General features: G+C 56.5%; 1 protein-coding gene across 3 annotated transcripts in view; it reads right to left on the bottom strand.

The window, feature by feature from the left end:
• Positions 1-2,034: 2,034 nt before the first annotated feature.
• Positions 2,035-15,128, bottom strand: part of Rab37 (RAB37, member RAS oncogene family) — a 55,942-nt gene continuing 42,848 nt past the window's right edge. Inside the window, exons 2-10 of one of the 3 annotated variants that reach the window (XM_077800885.1) lie at positions 14,440-14,550; positions 5,992-6,102; positions 4,989-5,030; positions 4,427-4,493; positions 4,282-4,334; positions 3,396-3,461; positions 2,743-2,799; positions 2,590-2,666; positions 2,035-2,388 (exon numbers count right to left, since the gene is read on the bottom strand). In XM_077800885.1, the coding sequence (XP_077657011.1) occupies positions 2,283-2,388; positions 2,590-2,666; positions 2,743-2,799; positions 3,396-3,461; positions 4,282-4,334; positions 4,427-4,493; positions 4,989-5,030; positions 5,992-6,102; positions 14,440-14,550 (690 nt within the window). In that variant the 3' untranslated portion in view covers positions 2,035-2,282. Of the gene's footprint in view, positions 2,389-2,589; positions 2,667-2,742; positions 2,800-3,395; positions 3,462-4,281; positions 4,335-4,426; positions 4,494-4,988; positions 5,031-5,991; positions 6,103-8,499; positions 8,593-14,439; positions 14,551-15,128 lie in introns of those variants that run through there. The other 2 variants (XM_026404853.2, XM_026404854.2) reach the window with 2 other exon arrangements.

Below are 15,128 nucleotides of genomic sequence, written 5' to 3'. Positions count from 1 at the left end.
GTGCTCGGTTCGGCGCCCCGCGGCGGGCGAAGAAAGAGGGCTCAGGAAGTGGAAGTGTTTGTTACCAAGTGCCGGAGTGGGGCGGGCGGCGTGGGCGGGGCCCCTGTCCCCAGAGAGTTCCAGGTACCGAGAGGACGAAGACTGCTGCTGGTTTTCCCCCTTGGCGTGGGTTGAGGAGAGCTAGCCCCCGGTTTAAGCGCCCTCGTGTTGTAATGGCCTTTAGCCAAGTCTGTCTGTCGTAGCGCTGGGTTGGAGGGGAGCGACAGTTGCCGGGGAAACCGCCCTCCCCCCGCCCCGCACTGGGGCAGCAAGGACCGGCCTTCGTAAGAACTGGACACAACAGAGTTGTTTAAATAACAGTGTCTCAAGACTTACGTCTAGGGGTGAGTCTCCAATACCCGCAAAAGCGACAAAACTCAGTAAATAGTCTGAGGCGTCACGCCGCCTGAGCAAAGACAAACCACCCAGGGCAATGTCGCACACTGGGTCAGCTTTTGGCCAGGGAGATGGGGTGGAGAGAGGCAGAATAGTCCAGGTAATCCGTCACAGGGTACACTCCACAGGGAAAGGAGCCCTGGCCTTTTTTCAACAGAGAAAGAAAAATGACTAGGACTGTAAAATAAGCCTTCCAGCTCCCTCTTGCCAGATGAGAGGCTGGTCACAGAGGCCAGGGTGAATTTACTCTGTGAGAACAATGAAGGGTGATTTTGGTAAGGACATTTCCCCCAAAACGAGATAACAATCTCTTCAACGTGGTCCCTCCTCCCACGGGCACCTCAAACCAACAGTGGACAAGGTGTACTTTCCAAAATACTGCAGTTTAATTATGAAAAACACAAATGCAAGAGGCCCAGAGCTGTCTACATGATTGACTCTCCTGCTGCAACCTGCCAAGGGCCAGAAAACAGACCTGGGAGGTCAGGCTCCTCCTTGATTCACCTGGGAGAGGCCACTGAGAGCTTCCTTATCAATTCAAGTTGGAGCCACTGAGTGCTCAGAGAGCAAGATTTCTGCCTTAAAAGCAAATGCAGCAGCCTCAGAAATGTCCAGCAAGTAGTACCTCTCCACCCCTCCCTGCCCTGCCTGCAGAGCTAAAGGAAAGGTGCTTACTCTAGGTCCTGACCTGCATATTTCCTGGACACAAGAACTCCTTGCTGCCCCTCTCCCCACCCCAGGTTTACCCACATGACCTTGTTTTGCACACACTGCATTTGCGCAAAGAAATGGGACCTTCCACTCGCTACCCTGACTCAGTGGGAGGGGAGATAAAGCAGTTTTGACCCTGGTGACTGACTATGAAGTTCAAAAAAAGGGCACAGTGGTCAGGAAGGAGGGAGAGCTTGGGTTCAGGGAGCTAGACCTAAGGTTTCCTCAATTCTGCCTTCCACCTGCTCCAGGAGCCAGGGGCTTCTCTTTATCTGGTTCTTAACCCAATTGAGCTAAGTAGCTTTGAAAAAATAGCTGCAGGGCTGAACACCTGCCAAAAGATTGAGATGGGAGGAAACTTTTCCTAGCTCTGACCTCAGGTGTCTAGGGGCAGAGATGGAAACCAATGAGTCAGGGATTCAGGGGGAGTGGCTCCTCTGGGATCTGAGGTCCAGAGAACAGGAACCAATGTTTCCAAGTGCTGCAATGTGCTGGAGGAAAAACAGCACGCCTCCAGGAGTGGGTTTAGGAAAACCAGAGGTAGCCACAGAAAAACCCTAGTCACTTCTATTCCTGTCTGCAGCTGGGTGGGCCCCTCCTAATCTCCACAACTCTTATCTTCCCTGAGTCTTCCTTCCAGCTCCCAGCACTAGGGTCCATTTTATTGGCTAAGACTGTTTCCTGGGGAGCTGGAGAAAATGAAGGCTTGAGTGAGGGTGGTGACGGGGACACTAACTACTTACCCTCACACCCCAGAAGTGCACTGGTATTCCCTGGTGCTGAGCTGGAGCGGCACTACCATGTCATTGCTAGGAGGATGGCCTAGCCTCTTAGGTCCTAATCCTAAATCCGAAAAGGCAAAAGGGCCACCAGGTCCCTCTCTCGGTTTTCTGGAAACCCTGGTATCTTTTTTTCTTTTTTAGTATGAAATTTTGTATCATTAAGATAAAATATAAGCGGTTTACCCTCCCCCAGGATGCAGGGAAGCTATAGGAGTGCTGCGGCCTTATGGGAAGGGGCAGTGCACTGGGCCCCCCAGCTCCCTCCCCATTGACTCAACCTCCCAGAATACACCAGTCAAGGGGAGATGGCTGCAGCTCCAAGGTCTTCTGGGGCCTCGTCTCAGCTTGTGGGATTCACACAAAGGAGCAGCAGCTGGAACGCTTCTTCTGGGACTCCACGTAGTCTCGGATCTGGAAGCTGGGCCCATCAGCCTGCTGCCCAGCTCGGTACTTCAGCTCCCTAGAAGAGGAAGAGGAAGAGGCGAGGGGCTGGCTGAGCTGAGGGTGCAAAGTTGAGCTTTTCCCCACCCTGTTCTCCTGGCCGGGAACAAATGGAGCTCAGAATGGAAGTGGGCCCAGAGCCTGGGCCAGGGGCTAGGCACTGCTGGGTTCCCAGATGCCACCCTGCCCTGCCCGGTTCCCTTCCCTGCTCAGCTCTCACTTGGCAATGGCCAGAAAGGCTAACTCCACGTTCATGCCTGTCTTGGCGCTGGTCTCCAAGAAGGGAACTCCGTACTCCTGCCAGGGAGAAAGTGTCCTCAGGGCAGCCTCTGGCTGCCCCCACTGTTCCCCTGCCCCTCTGGCAGTCACTTACCCTGGCCAGTGTCTCTCCGTCCTCCGAGCGTATCACTCTTTCACTGCTCACATCCGCCTGTCAAGCCCATGTGGGTCACTCTGAGGAAGGAAACCTTAACCCCAGCTGGCCCTTATTTTGCCCCAGGAGCAGGCACTGCCCGCCCTCTGCTGGTGACCAGAGGGACTGTGGGCAGGTGTGATTGGCCTGGGGCCAGGGTTTCTGCCTTGTGAAAGAGTACACCCTTCTCCCAGCCCTGGGATCCCAGCCCTGGGATCTCACCCCTGGATCAGGAGGAGGGTAGTTCTCCTTGGCAAAGAGTGGGGTGGTGACGCAATCTCAGAGGGCTGACAGCAGTTGGGGACAACGCTTTGTAGCCTTAGCTCTTGACCCCTGAACTGTTCTCTGTGATCTAATGGGGGCTGGCAGCTGGGCCACCCTGAGTCTCTTGGGCAGCAGCTTGGCTTTCCTGGAGGAGGCTATTTCCAAAGCTTGCAGGGGGAAGGTAGGTTAGGCAGAAGTGGCCAGACGTGTCTGACCTCTGAACAGGATACTGGAAAGTCCTTTGCTGGAGGGACTTTTCCTTTGGGTGGCTGTAAGGCACAGTGGGGCTGAAGCTGAGGCAGGGGGAGAGGGGGCGCAGGGTGGGCTGACCCTGCCACCTAGCCACTTACCTTGTTGCCTAGCAGCATGATCACCACATCCCTCTGGGCATACTCATGAATCTCTGTGAGCCAGGCCTGTGGGAGAGGGTGAGCTGAGCCAGGCCAAGGCTGAGGCCCAGGCCATTGTCCTCCACGAGTGCCCTGTTAAGGATTCTAAGACCACATATGAGCTCAGTGATCAAAGAACTATGATTGAGGGGCTGGGGATGTAGCTCAGTGGTACAGCACTTGTCTAACGTGAGGTTCTGGGTTTGATTCCCAGCATGCACATGCACACACGCATGCGCGCACACACAGAGTACTGATTGATTAGTGATGACTGCCATGAGCATACGGTTGGAGGTGGTAACATGAGTGCCATAGATTTTCCAGCATTTTTTTAAATCTTTACATCTAATTACCCGTTTGTTTGTTAGCACACTGCCTTTGAGGTCAGGGAGCACATGAAACCTACACACTATTGTGCACAGAGCCAATATTTATTGAGCTACTGTCTCTTTCGTCTAATATATGTTGTGAGGACATAGCCACTCTGTCTGCTTGAGTTGCACCTTGGGCTGATTGTCTGTGTAGACATTTCTGGCTGGGCTTTTCCCTGGGTCTCTGTAGATAATTGTCCAGGGTGGAGCTGGAACTGTTCTGAACACTTTGACATGAGACACACTCATGAATCATGGTCAGGACTGTGCAGTGGCATGGGGCACAATACCCTGCTTGGTCTTCATGCCCACATGGCAATCAAATGCCCAGTCACAGTGAAGTATTTCTTGGAAGGCTGTGGGATTCCAAGACCTGCCCTGCTCTCACAGAGCAGGAAGCAGTTCTGGCCTGCATAGGCCCTGCCCTGGCTCCATAGGGGTGGGAGGGTGGGGCACCCTGGGAAGGGAGGACCTACCCTGATGTTGTCGAAGGAAGATTTGTTGGTGATGTCATACAGCAGGAGCAAAGCTGGAGGGGAACAGAGATGACAGAGGAGACTCAGGGCAGTAGCATGGGAGCTACAGAGGGGCTGGGGAAGGAGTGGAGGGCACTGGACTTACCCTGAGCATCTCGGTAGTAAGCATGTGTGACACTGCGGAACCGCTCCTGCCCTGCGGTGTCCCAGATCTAGGAAGGGGTGGAGAGGAGGTCAGGAGGAGGCGGGCACTGGGACTGCTGGCTGGAAGGGTTCATTCTGTGGCATGAGAGCTGGCTGGGAAGAGGGGACTGTCTCCTTCTGTAGGTTCTCATAGGCTTCTGAGAACTGGACAGTGGGAGGTATTAGCTTCTCAAACCCATTGAGGGCTGGCTGTCTCTCGCCCAGCCCAGGGGTTGGGGTGTCCAACCTCCTGAGTAGCTGAAGCCCAGAAAGCTGGGGAGGAGATGGAAGAGGGAGCTAAGCTCGGCTGAAGACACTTTGAGCAGCCTGTGATAGGAGAGAGGGTGCCTGGGAACTGCTTTTTTCTGCAGACATCAAACAAACAAAAGCCATTTCCTCTCCTGGGCCCCACAGGAAATTACCCCAGGCTGAGGGCAAGGCTTCAGGCCTCCTGCGGTTCGGGGTGAAGAGCCAGGGCGAGCTCTTCCCTCCTCCCTTCCTCACCCAGCCTCTCTCTCTCTCACCTGCAGCTTCACCCGCACACCATCCACGGTCACCACCTTGTTCTGAAAGAGAAAAGTGCAGAGGGTGGAGAGGGCAGGTGAGGCTCCGTCCTGGGCTCTGCCAACATTCTGTCATGGTCCCTCTGCAGGCCTACAGGCAGTGTGATGGGCCTCAAAGATGTCTTCAGCCAGATCACCCATCAGAGCAGCAGGGACCCTGTCCCCAGACACCCCCACAGTGGAAATCTCTTTTCTCACAGCACAGCCGGGACAAGGGAGCCTGAGAATCTGCCTGGCTCTCTCCAGGCCTCAGCAGGTGGCACAGGGTGGGGCACACCAGGCTCAGCCCCAGGACTGTTAGGGAACCCTGAGAGATGAGGTGTCCGCTGGCATCTGGGGCCCTCCGAGGCTAGCCCTGCAGGGACTTCTTCCCTTTAACTACTGATACTTCTCTCAATGCAACTTCAGCACTGGGAGGAGGCACTGAGCCCCCACACGGCCCCACTTGCCAAGGCTAGACCCTTCCTCTCCTGAACTCTCTGGGTGTGTGGTGCTCCTCAACCCTGATGCAGATTTGTACAGAAGGAAGAGGGAGGGACCCTGGTGAGCTGCTGCCTCCCCACATAACCAGCCCAGCTCCTAAGACTAGTGCAGGACCATGCTTCTTGAGTACTTGAGAAAGGGTGACAAACTTTAGACCTTACCAAAAGGGCTCAGCTCAGAGGGCAGTGAGCAAGGGGCCTGCAGGGCCAAGAGGCAGCTTACTTCATGGAGTGGGTCTGCCCTGGCCTGGGACAGCCCCCAGGAATGGAAGAGAGGAAGACTAGTCTTGTTTTTCATGCCCTGTAGGTGGGAAGGCATCAACACTGCCCAGATGCCTCTAACCTGGCCACCTCAATGGCCCTGGGGCAGCATCCCGGTGCCCTCCAGGCAGGGAGCCATAGGACTCCTTGGGAGCCAGGGTGGGCAAGGAGAGGACAGCCCCCAGCTCACTGCTTGGAGGAGGAGCCTTCAGCCACCTCACCCTGAAGTCTATGCCGACCGTGGCTATGAAGGTCCCGGACAGGAAGGCCCCATCTTTGAATTGGATCAGGAAACAGGTTTTGCCGACACCTGAGTCTCCCAGAAGCATCACCTAGGAGATGGGGCAGAGGCTGTTAATGGGCATTCAGAGGGAGCTCCCGGATTCCAGGGAGAGACACCCTGAAAAGGAGATGAGAGGAGGGGAGAGGGCCAGGGAAGGACGCGGGCTGCGTGGAGCAGCACCTGCTTTTGGAAGGTCTGCCGCCACCTCTGTTGCCCTGCTTCTCCTTTCCATGCTTGTGGGGTGACCTTCTGGGCTCTTCATCTGGTGCACATGTGGGGGTGGGGCCACAGTGCCAAGAAGGAAAGTGTTAATGTCTGGGACAGGGTTCCTACCAGGGGAGCCTTTCAGGACCAGCCTTTCAGAGCACCATCACTGGTTCAGCATATTCTAAAATTACAGTTGTTCGGGTTTCTTTGCGGGTCATAGCATTTATTTGGAAGCTTCTAATGAGGGTTTCTCTTTATAAAAAGGCTTGCATGAATCAAGGAAGGCTGAAATTTACCCTGAGACGGGGAGACAGTTGGTCTGAAGTTCTTTCAGCCAAAACCTCCCAAGTGGGACAAATGGCTGCAAATTGGCATCCCTGGGTCACTGCAAGTGAGGAGGGAGGGAGTGTGGGGGTGGGGCATGCCCACTCTCTTTGATTCTCATCAGTGTCTGCTCATCTTCTCTAGGGGACACGTAGGAGTGATGGAAGGGAACCTCAGTGCCCAGTCATTCCCTGATCTTAGAGAACAGGAGTCTAGACTCAATGCTGAAATATTCCCAGCAGCCTGGTTTGACTGCTTCATGATGGCTTGAGCAGGGACTAGGTCTGCATGATTTTTAAGGCTCTGAATTTGATAGTGGAGCCAAAAGCTTTCCTGCCATAGGCTATAGAACTCTGGTAGAGAGACAGGGCTGAGCAAAAGGTGATAAGGCTAGGGTTCTGGCTTGTGAAAGGTCTGTGTGTGACTTCCGGAAGATTCTCCAACCTTTCTGTACCATGATCTCTATGGTAGGTAGAAGGAGAAGGGATCATTTCTTTGAGGTCTTTCTGAGTCTGTCAATGGCTACGGCAATAATATAATATCACTGTGAACACCTAAGTCTCAGGGAAGAGTGGCCCAGGGGTGGGTACTGCCTGCCTGTGGTTCCCATTCCTTCTAATCTGGTCCAACGAACTCCTGCTAGCCTCCTCCCAGACTGTCCTGGACTCAGGCTTCTGCCACAAGCCTGGGAAGGCTGGGGCCCAACTCTTGCAGATGCCACTTGTCCAGGGGACAGACCGGAGGGCATGGGGACCCTACTCCTTGCTCCCCCAGCAGCCCCAGAGGGCAAAGGAGGAGGGTAGGGTCAGTGCCTGTGTACTTTACAGTTCACAGCTGCCTTGAGCTGATGATGCAGCATCTTCCCAGCCAGGCGAGTCCACCAAACATAAACATCTGCTCCGCCTTGCCACCTCCCAGGCAAACAGCCCAGCTGTCTTATAGGGCAAAGAGGTCAGGAGGTCCACATCAGCCTGGGAGCTGGTCCTCAGCAGCTCCCCCTCCCTTGAGGGAGCAGGGGCCTGTTTCCTGCCACAGCCCACACAGGACGCCTATCTCAACGGCTCTGGGTGGGTGGCTGGCAGAGTGGCTTCCCTTGAAACCCTGGGGTGGAGGCTTAAGGCCCCCAGTGAGAGTGAGCCCTGCTGTTGGGGAGGAACCAAGACACAGCAGCAGGTCCCCTTGAAGAACTCACAGCATGATCCAGCACAGCCATCTCAACCTTGCAGAGGAAGAGAGTGAGCTTTGAGCCCGCTCAGCATTTATTTCAAAATTCTTGATACATGCTCACTCCAAGGATAAGCAGACCCTACCTGCTTCCCAGGGCACTCCTGCAGAGGGAATGGACTGCAGAGAGCTGTCTTACAGCTGTCCCAGGCTGCGGGAGTTGTGTCTAATTGCTGAGCTTTTTCTCAGGTTCTAAAATTCCCCAGGTGGGCCTGCCTGCTGGGTAGCAACAGCCTTTGGAATGAGGGGCTTGGCCCACAGCTGCCCTGAAGGAGCAAAGCAATGCTCGGAGCCTGGGGATGGGAAGGGGCAGCACTTGGGGGCTGCAGGCTGGAAACCTAAAGAACTTCAAGTCTAAGGCCTTGAAACTGTTGTCAGGTCTCTGGCAAGAGCTTAACTGGAAAAGTTGCCTAGCTGCTAGCCAGGGTCTGCAGAGGTCCCCGTTTCCTGGCACTTCCTAGAAATAAGGTGCAGGTAGCCCTTACCAATGTGAGTGGAGGGCTCGAACTGGTCATAGTGTGGCAGAAGAAAACTGTGTTGGAGTCGTAGGGTGGGGGGAGTCGTTCAGTTCTCTCCCTTGCCGGTACCCATCCACCCGCCCAGATGCCTAGAGGCTGAGATGGTCCCAGGGGCTATGTCCTGACGCTCCCTCCCTCCTCTTGGGAGACCCAGCTGCCTGGGTGGGATTCACCTTGCCCGTGAGATCGTAGCTCGGACTGCAGGGCGGGGAGCGCTCGGCGGCCTCGTCATCCCTGGAGGCGGCGGCGCCAGGCGTGCCCGTCATGTCCCCTGACAGGAGGTGAGCTGGGGCAGGCTGGCCGGCCAGGGTGAACGCGGAGCCGCCCCGCCCCGTGCTCCACCCACTCCTTCCTCGCCTCCTCCGCGCAGCCTGGACCCTGCCAGGCTCCTCCCTCCGCCCCGCCATCCGCTATATGGGGCCAGTTAGGTGCGGGCTGTCTGGCGAGGGCGAGCAGGACTACGGGGTCTGCACCGGGCGTGGGGGAGGCAGGCCCCCTGAGCAACATTAGCCTGGTTTTGTGCTCTTAGCTCAGTGGCCAAGTCCAGCTGCTGGACCAGTCTCCCCAGGTCGCCAGCCTCGGGGATAGGTTCCCCTCGAGGAGCGGGCCAGGGAGACTCCGCCTGCCTTAGAAGATCAGGTCTGGCTCGCGGACCCGCGCTGGGGTTCTCACGGTTGTGGGCCGTGCGGCCGGCAGGCGGCGCCAGAGCTCCTGCCACCTGGCGGGCCACAGGTGGCCACGGCGGCGTGGAGGCTGGGGATGCCCCTGGGCGGAGCGGTGCTGCGTTGGACGTGAGGAGGCGTGCGTTCTGCCGAGAGAGCGCCGAGGCAGTTTCGCTTTTGCTAATGCATGCCAACCTCAACACGGTTTCCCCCGCCCTGGCTAGTGCTAGAAGTTGGATCAGTTAGTACGATCACCTCTCATTTCCTCCTGCTTTGTTGGGCTGCACCCAGAGTGTCCCACCATGGTTTAGACCTTCGCAGGTGGGCTTGGCAGCGCACCCTCCCAACTGGGGATCCTGAGGGCAGCGCTGGCCTTGTTCATGTGGAGGCGCGTACCCTGGCAACGAGTAACCAAATGAATTCGTGAGGATGTTGATCATTTTGAGCAGTTTCTAGTGCATCCTAGGAACCCTGCACTTTAGTTCCTGGTGATAGGGGAGCAGTGGTCTGGGGTTGCCCAGAGCAAGTTCAGGGGCTTGTGGCCTGGGCCAACCTTTCTCTTTCCTTTATCCCAACATTCTATATCAGGGAACAGGGTGTGTGCGCACTGCAATGGGAGGGAGGGGCCTCCTACACTTTCTAACTTAAGGGGTATCTGGGGTAAGGGGCTGGCCTGGCTTATGGGTGTCTCTAGGCCACGTAGACACTTATTATGTCTACACCAGCCTGTGGGTTTTTTGTTTGTTTTTTGGTACTGGGGATTGAATTCAGGGGCGCTGGGCCAGTGAGGCACACCCCCAGCCTTATTTTGTGTTTTATTTAGAGACAGGATCTCACTGAGTTGCTTAGCACCTTGCTGTTGCTGAGGTTGGCTTTGAACTCACGATTCTCCTGTCTTAGCCTCCTGAGCCGCTGGGATTACAGGTGTGTGCCACTGCACCTGGCCAGCCTGTGGTTTTTGACATCTGAGTTATTTTATGGCAGCTGAGAAGAGCCCCGAGTGGGGACGGAGGTGATCTTATACAGAGCAAGAAGCTTGGCCACTTCTTATGGAGGTGGCTGGGATGCAACTCCTCGTTGCATAGGGTGGCACTCAAACAGGGGACAGTCCATGAAGAGTAGAAGCTGCCCAGCCCCTTACAGTTGTGTGCTGCTGTTGTTACTTGGGTGCCAGAGGTTCCAGTCTGTTCAATGCCATGGGCTCCAGGACTCCAGAGAGCACACACAGGAGTCCTGCAGGGCTCAGGGTGAAGGGGGAGTGAGAGAGGGGAAGTGGTTTATATTGAAGTCCTAAATACCAGTACCCCCAAATGTGACCTTATTTGGAAACAGGGTCACTGCTGATGCTGTTAGTTAAGATGCAGACATGCTGGAGCAGGTGGGTCCCTAATGTAATGTGACAGGTGTCATCAGGAGAGAAGAGACACGGGAGAAGACAGCCATGTGAAGACAGAGGCAGAGCCTGGACTCTCCCTGATGGCTCCCAGCAGTCCAGGCCAAGGAATGCCAAGGGTTGCTGGAGCCACCAGGAGCTGAGAAGAGGCAAGAAGTTTCCCCTGGAGGCTGCGGAGGGCATGTGGCCCTGCTGACACCTGGATGTTGGACTTCAGCCTCCAGCTGTGTTTTGCATTGATGGCTCCACCAAGGCCCTCTTTATCCTGTGGTGGGTGGGAATGGAAAAGGTTGGACATGGGTGTGATATCCAGAAATAGCAGAGAGATAAAGTCACTGTGCTGCATCACTGTGCCAGTTCAGGTCCACTAATCACACCGAGCCAAGAAGTCAGGGACACGGGGAGACGTACATGGGCTCTCCTTTGGGAGATGCATGTCTGGCTCACTGGGTCTGCAGCATGGGGGCAGTATATATGAGGAGTGGGCTGCACACTGTCCCTTGGGGTGCTGTAATGTCCTGAGTGTGTTCAAGGGCAGCCTTGAGTGAGTCAGAAGCCGGAGGGGGTCAGGGAGGTTCCGAGTGAGCTGCATAGAAGAGGGACTCACCACAGGGCGGAGCTCTTTAGATGTGGTCTTCAGGAGAGGGTTGATGTAGAATACCACACCCAGGCCTCCTTGCACCCACTCTGATGCTGTGTATGCCCCTGGCAGCCAGTGTCTCCCCAACATACACCCCTCACCACAACACCCCACAAATACTACAAACTCATATGCTTCCCACAAACACACACTCTCCATATCATACCACACAGAGCACATACGTTTTGTATCCATCTGTAAACCCATGGTTTGTGCTATGACACACCCCTCATATGGGAGGACACACACAAGGCCCTCTTTATCCTGTGTCTTACACAATGCACGTGTCCCTCCCACATGCTTCACTTCTCCCCACACATGTATCTCTCTTCACCCCAGACGTGCACACACCCTGTCTCTGTTCACACCCTGCCATCCACGCACACATCCCCTCTCTACACAGACACGCCCTTCAAACCCACCTTCTGTCATCAGGACATGACATGCACGTATCACTTCCAAACAGAATACCCCACAAGTTGCCCCCAACTCTTGTCATCACCCCTAGATCTGAAATGCATGTACATCATCCCTGCCCTCCTGTGCCATGGGTCACACCTGCCCCTGTCACATAGCCCTCCTGGGAGAGGAGGCGTCGAGGGGCATAGGAACCCCTCCTGCTCATTCACAGGTGGCCTCTGTGATCAGCCAAGGCCATCTGGAGAGACTTCGTGACATCCAGGTAGACGGAAGAAACACCAGCGCTGGGGAGCAGTGTGGCCCAGCAGGTTTGGGATGTACAGGGGACACTAGACCAGAGCCTGGAGGGACAAGGCCTGAACTCAGGTTCTGCAAATGGTGGCACAGGGACCACCTGACCAGAGCCCCCAGGTGCACATCAGGATGCTGACTCTGGGTCCCCATCTGGTCTTGCCGAATCAGATGTCTGTGGGTGGCTCTGCTTGGAGCCTGCCTTTAAGTACACTGAACAAGGGTTTGGAAACCACTGGCCTAGACTCTGTGACAGCTGCACCAGCAGGTGAAGGGTGTGGTGTGTTTTGGAAGGCAGCAGTGAACCACTGAAGTTTCAGGTGGGAGAGGAGCAGAGCAGGGCTTTGGGAAGATGCATCTTGCAGCAGGACTGGAGAGTCTGGAGAAACTGAGGTAAGTTATGAGGGAGAACTGACCTGGGGTGGGACAGGGATGGCTGTATGGCTCACGGGTGAACTCCATTGACATCAGCCCCTGGGAGCAAACTCACCAGCATGACTCTGCCGTGAGCTTGGTGGAGTTGGTGCTGCAGGACTCGGGGAGGACCCGGATTCGAGAGGTGCCTACACAGGACATGCACAGGCCCCGCCTCCGGAAGGCAGTGGGCCTGTTAGTTTCTGGGATGAGGGCATGTCCCAGTTGGCCACCCCACTCGCTTATTTGTCCCCTATCCCTCCCCTGTTGCCCGGGCTGCACTCAGTCCCCTTTGCTTGGCTACTAGGACCTAGGTGGCCCCTCTGCCTCAGATGTCTTCACACTAGAGTTCTGGGTACAGCCAGGCCCAGGCCCTGGGCACTCGGATTTGCCAACTCTGTGTGGTATTTAGAATCCCTGTGTGAATGACCGATTGGTAAACAAGGGCCTTGTAGCCTGGCTCTCCAGGGACCCCAGGTGACTGATATTTTAAGGAGACCCCAAACTCTCCCAGCCTCTTCCCCAGCAGGATGGGTGAGACCAGCTCTGTGTCAATATCCAGCTGTTCTAAGCACAGGGATGGACGGGGAAGGAATGGAGGACGCCAGGCGCTGGACAGAGGGGCGGGAAGAGAGCCTGGGCATACAGACGTTGCGGCACTCAGAGCTGGAGCTCTCTTTGTGTCAACTGGGGGCTGTGGCTAGGTCCCTTCAAGAGTCCTCTGTGTGGTTCCTGTCACAGGCTGTTGCCTTCCCTGCCGTCACCCTTGGGAGTTCCCCTGGGCTCAGGTCCCAGCTGTGTCCCCGTTTGTGGCTCCAGGTCATGCCCTTGGTGCAGGTGTCCCTCAGTGTCAAGGGCACCCGTTGGGTTGCTCAACGGTGCCAGGTGGATGCTGAGGGTGTGGAAGGCACCCAGGAGAGCGGGGGAGCCCCCTGCCCGGCTCAGGCCGTGTGGGTCCCTCAGTCTGACCACATGCTATTTCCTTCTGCCTCACTCTTCTCGTCAAGCTAATGGCAAAACTCAGAGGTCTCACCCTGTGGTCTGAGTGCGAGTCAGGGTTTGCGGGCCACACCTGCGTCAACTCACACCTCACCCTCCCAGACAGGCAGAAGGAAGGGCGAGGTGTGGGTGTGACCTCGAGGGTGGACTGAGTGTGGCTGGGTGGACAGCACGGAGCATCAGGGCATCGGCTCTCTTCCTGGCAGCCGGGTCCACGGCCTCAGGGATTGCCCGGGCAGCCTTGGCCTCCTGGGACTCAGCCCTGCTCAACCCAGCCTGCCCTGGTCCCAGTCTCAGGGCCACTGGGTACTCGGTCTCAGGACAGAGTCCAGGCCAGCTCTCCCTTATCCCCCGCTCCTGGATGGCCACCTGAAGCCATGTGCAGACTAGATCTATGAGACCAATGGACAAGCCCAATTTCTGGTTCCCCTTCTCTCTTCCCACCAGCATGGCGGGCTGCGTCCCAGCCCTGTGTGTGGCCTCACAGGGGGCCTGATTTGTCCAGGGGCTGGCAGACTTGCATGTTGTCCAGGAGACGACATCTGCTCTTCCTGTGTCGGGAGCGCTAGGATTCTGGGAGCCAACAGTGTGAGCGGGAGGGAGCCCTGGGCCCGGTCCTCCCAGGACCTTAAGGGAACTCGAGAGCAGCTGTGGGTGTGCTCATGCCAGGAGGAGAGGACGAAGGTGCCCGTGCAGAGGCTTGAGAGGACCCCCAACCGGAGCTGCCCACCGCGCTGTGCCCAGGAGAGGCAGAGGGCTGAACCGGAGGCCCCTGGGCGTCTCCACTGTGCTCTGGTTTTGCCCTTCCTTTGCCTTTCCAGATCCATCATGGCTGGGGGCTAACCTGGGCAAGCTACCCCAAGATAGCCTTGGCTTTCTGCTCCTGGTTCTGATGAGCCAAGGGGGAGCTCCAGAAGGAGGTGCAGGAGCGGAGGAGAACCGGGGGGCAGGGAGAGTTGTCTCCCTGTCTACATTCTGGGGAGGTCCCACAGGCCCATGAGTCCCTCCAGTGAAGGCCGCACAGCTCCTGCCAGGTGGCCTGCCCAGCAGCCCTCCTTGTCTTCTGGTGCCCCGTGGGCTCAGGGTGGAATGCACTCCCACCCCCACACCACCCGGGGGCACTGCCCCTCCCTCTTGGTCACCACCACTTGCCTGCACCTTGGGAAACAGTCTTTTGGTTCAGCCTCCTTGAACAGCCCCCCACGAGTGCCCACCTGTTTCTGTCTGGCACCCTGATTGGCACATAGGGACCCACAGCCCACGCCCAGACCCCGCAGCGCCAAGGAGTGCTTACTGTGAATCCGATGCCCACGGTGGCCGAGAAGGAGCCCGGGATGAACTTGCCCTGGTCAAACTGGACCAGCAGAGATGTCTTCCCCACACCGCTGTCACCCACCAGGATGGTCTGAAAGGGAGCAACAGAGGGGGCTGAGGGCTGCGATGGGGGTATGGCCGGCAGGAGCTGGTTCCTTGTAGACAGACACACACACACACACACACACACACACACACACACACACACACACTTAATTTTCCATTGAAGTCACTGAAAAATGCACAAAGACTAGAAGAAATCACACCCCAGCCCACATTCAGGAACGGCCTAGGTGACCATGAGAACGTGCTCATGACGTCCAACATGGGGCCATAGGTGACTCTGGGTCTCTGCTGCTAGGCTGAGGCCCAACACTGCCATGTACCAGGCCAGGAGCTGTGGCAGGCCTGTTCCTGGAGACAGGGACTCCTCTACAGGAGGCTTCAGCCTCAGCTCGGGGACCCCTCCCCTGGTATCCAGCCTGCATGGTGGCCTGAAGGCTCCCTGGGGCTCCAGGCTCCCTGGTTCCTTCCCCATTTCCCTAGGTGGTTCCCCTGATAAAAATCCTTGCACTTTCATTCCCTTTTGGCATCCGCTCCTGGGAAGACCAGAGCTAACACAATGCCCATGGATCTGCCGCATGTGCTGCCCCAGGAAAAGCCAAAACA

The sequence above is a fragment of the Urocitellus parryii genome, chromosome 7, assembly GCF_045843805.1.
Source record: "Urocitellus parryii isolate mUroPar1 chromosome 7, mUroPar1.hap1, whole genome shotgun sequence".
In the NCBI taxonomy this organism is placed as follows: Eukaryota; Metazoa; Chordata; class Mammalia; order Rodentia; family Sciuridae; genus Urocitellus; species Urocitellus parryii.
Note: the sequence above shows the minus strand (reverse complement) of the source record. Positions and strands in the feature narration are given on the sequence as shown.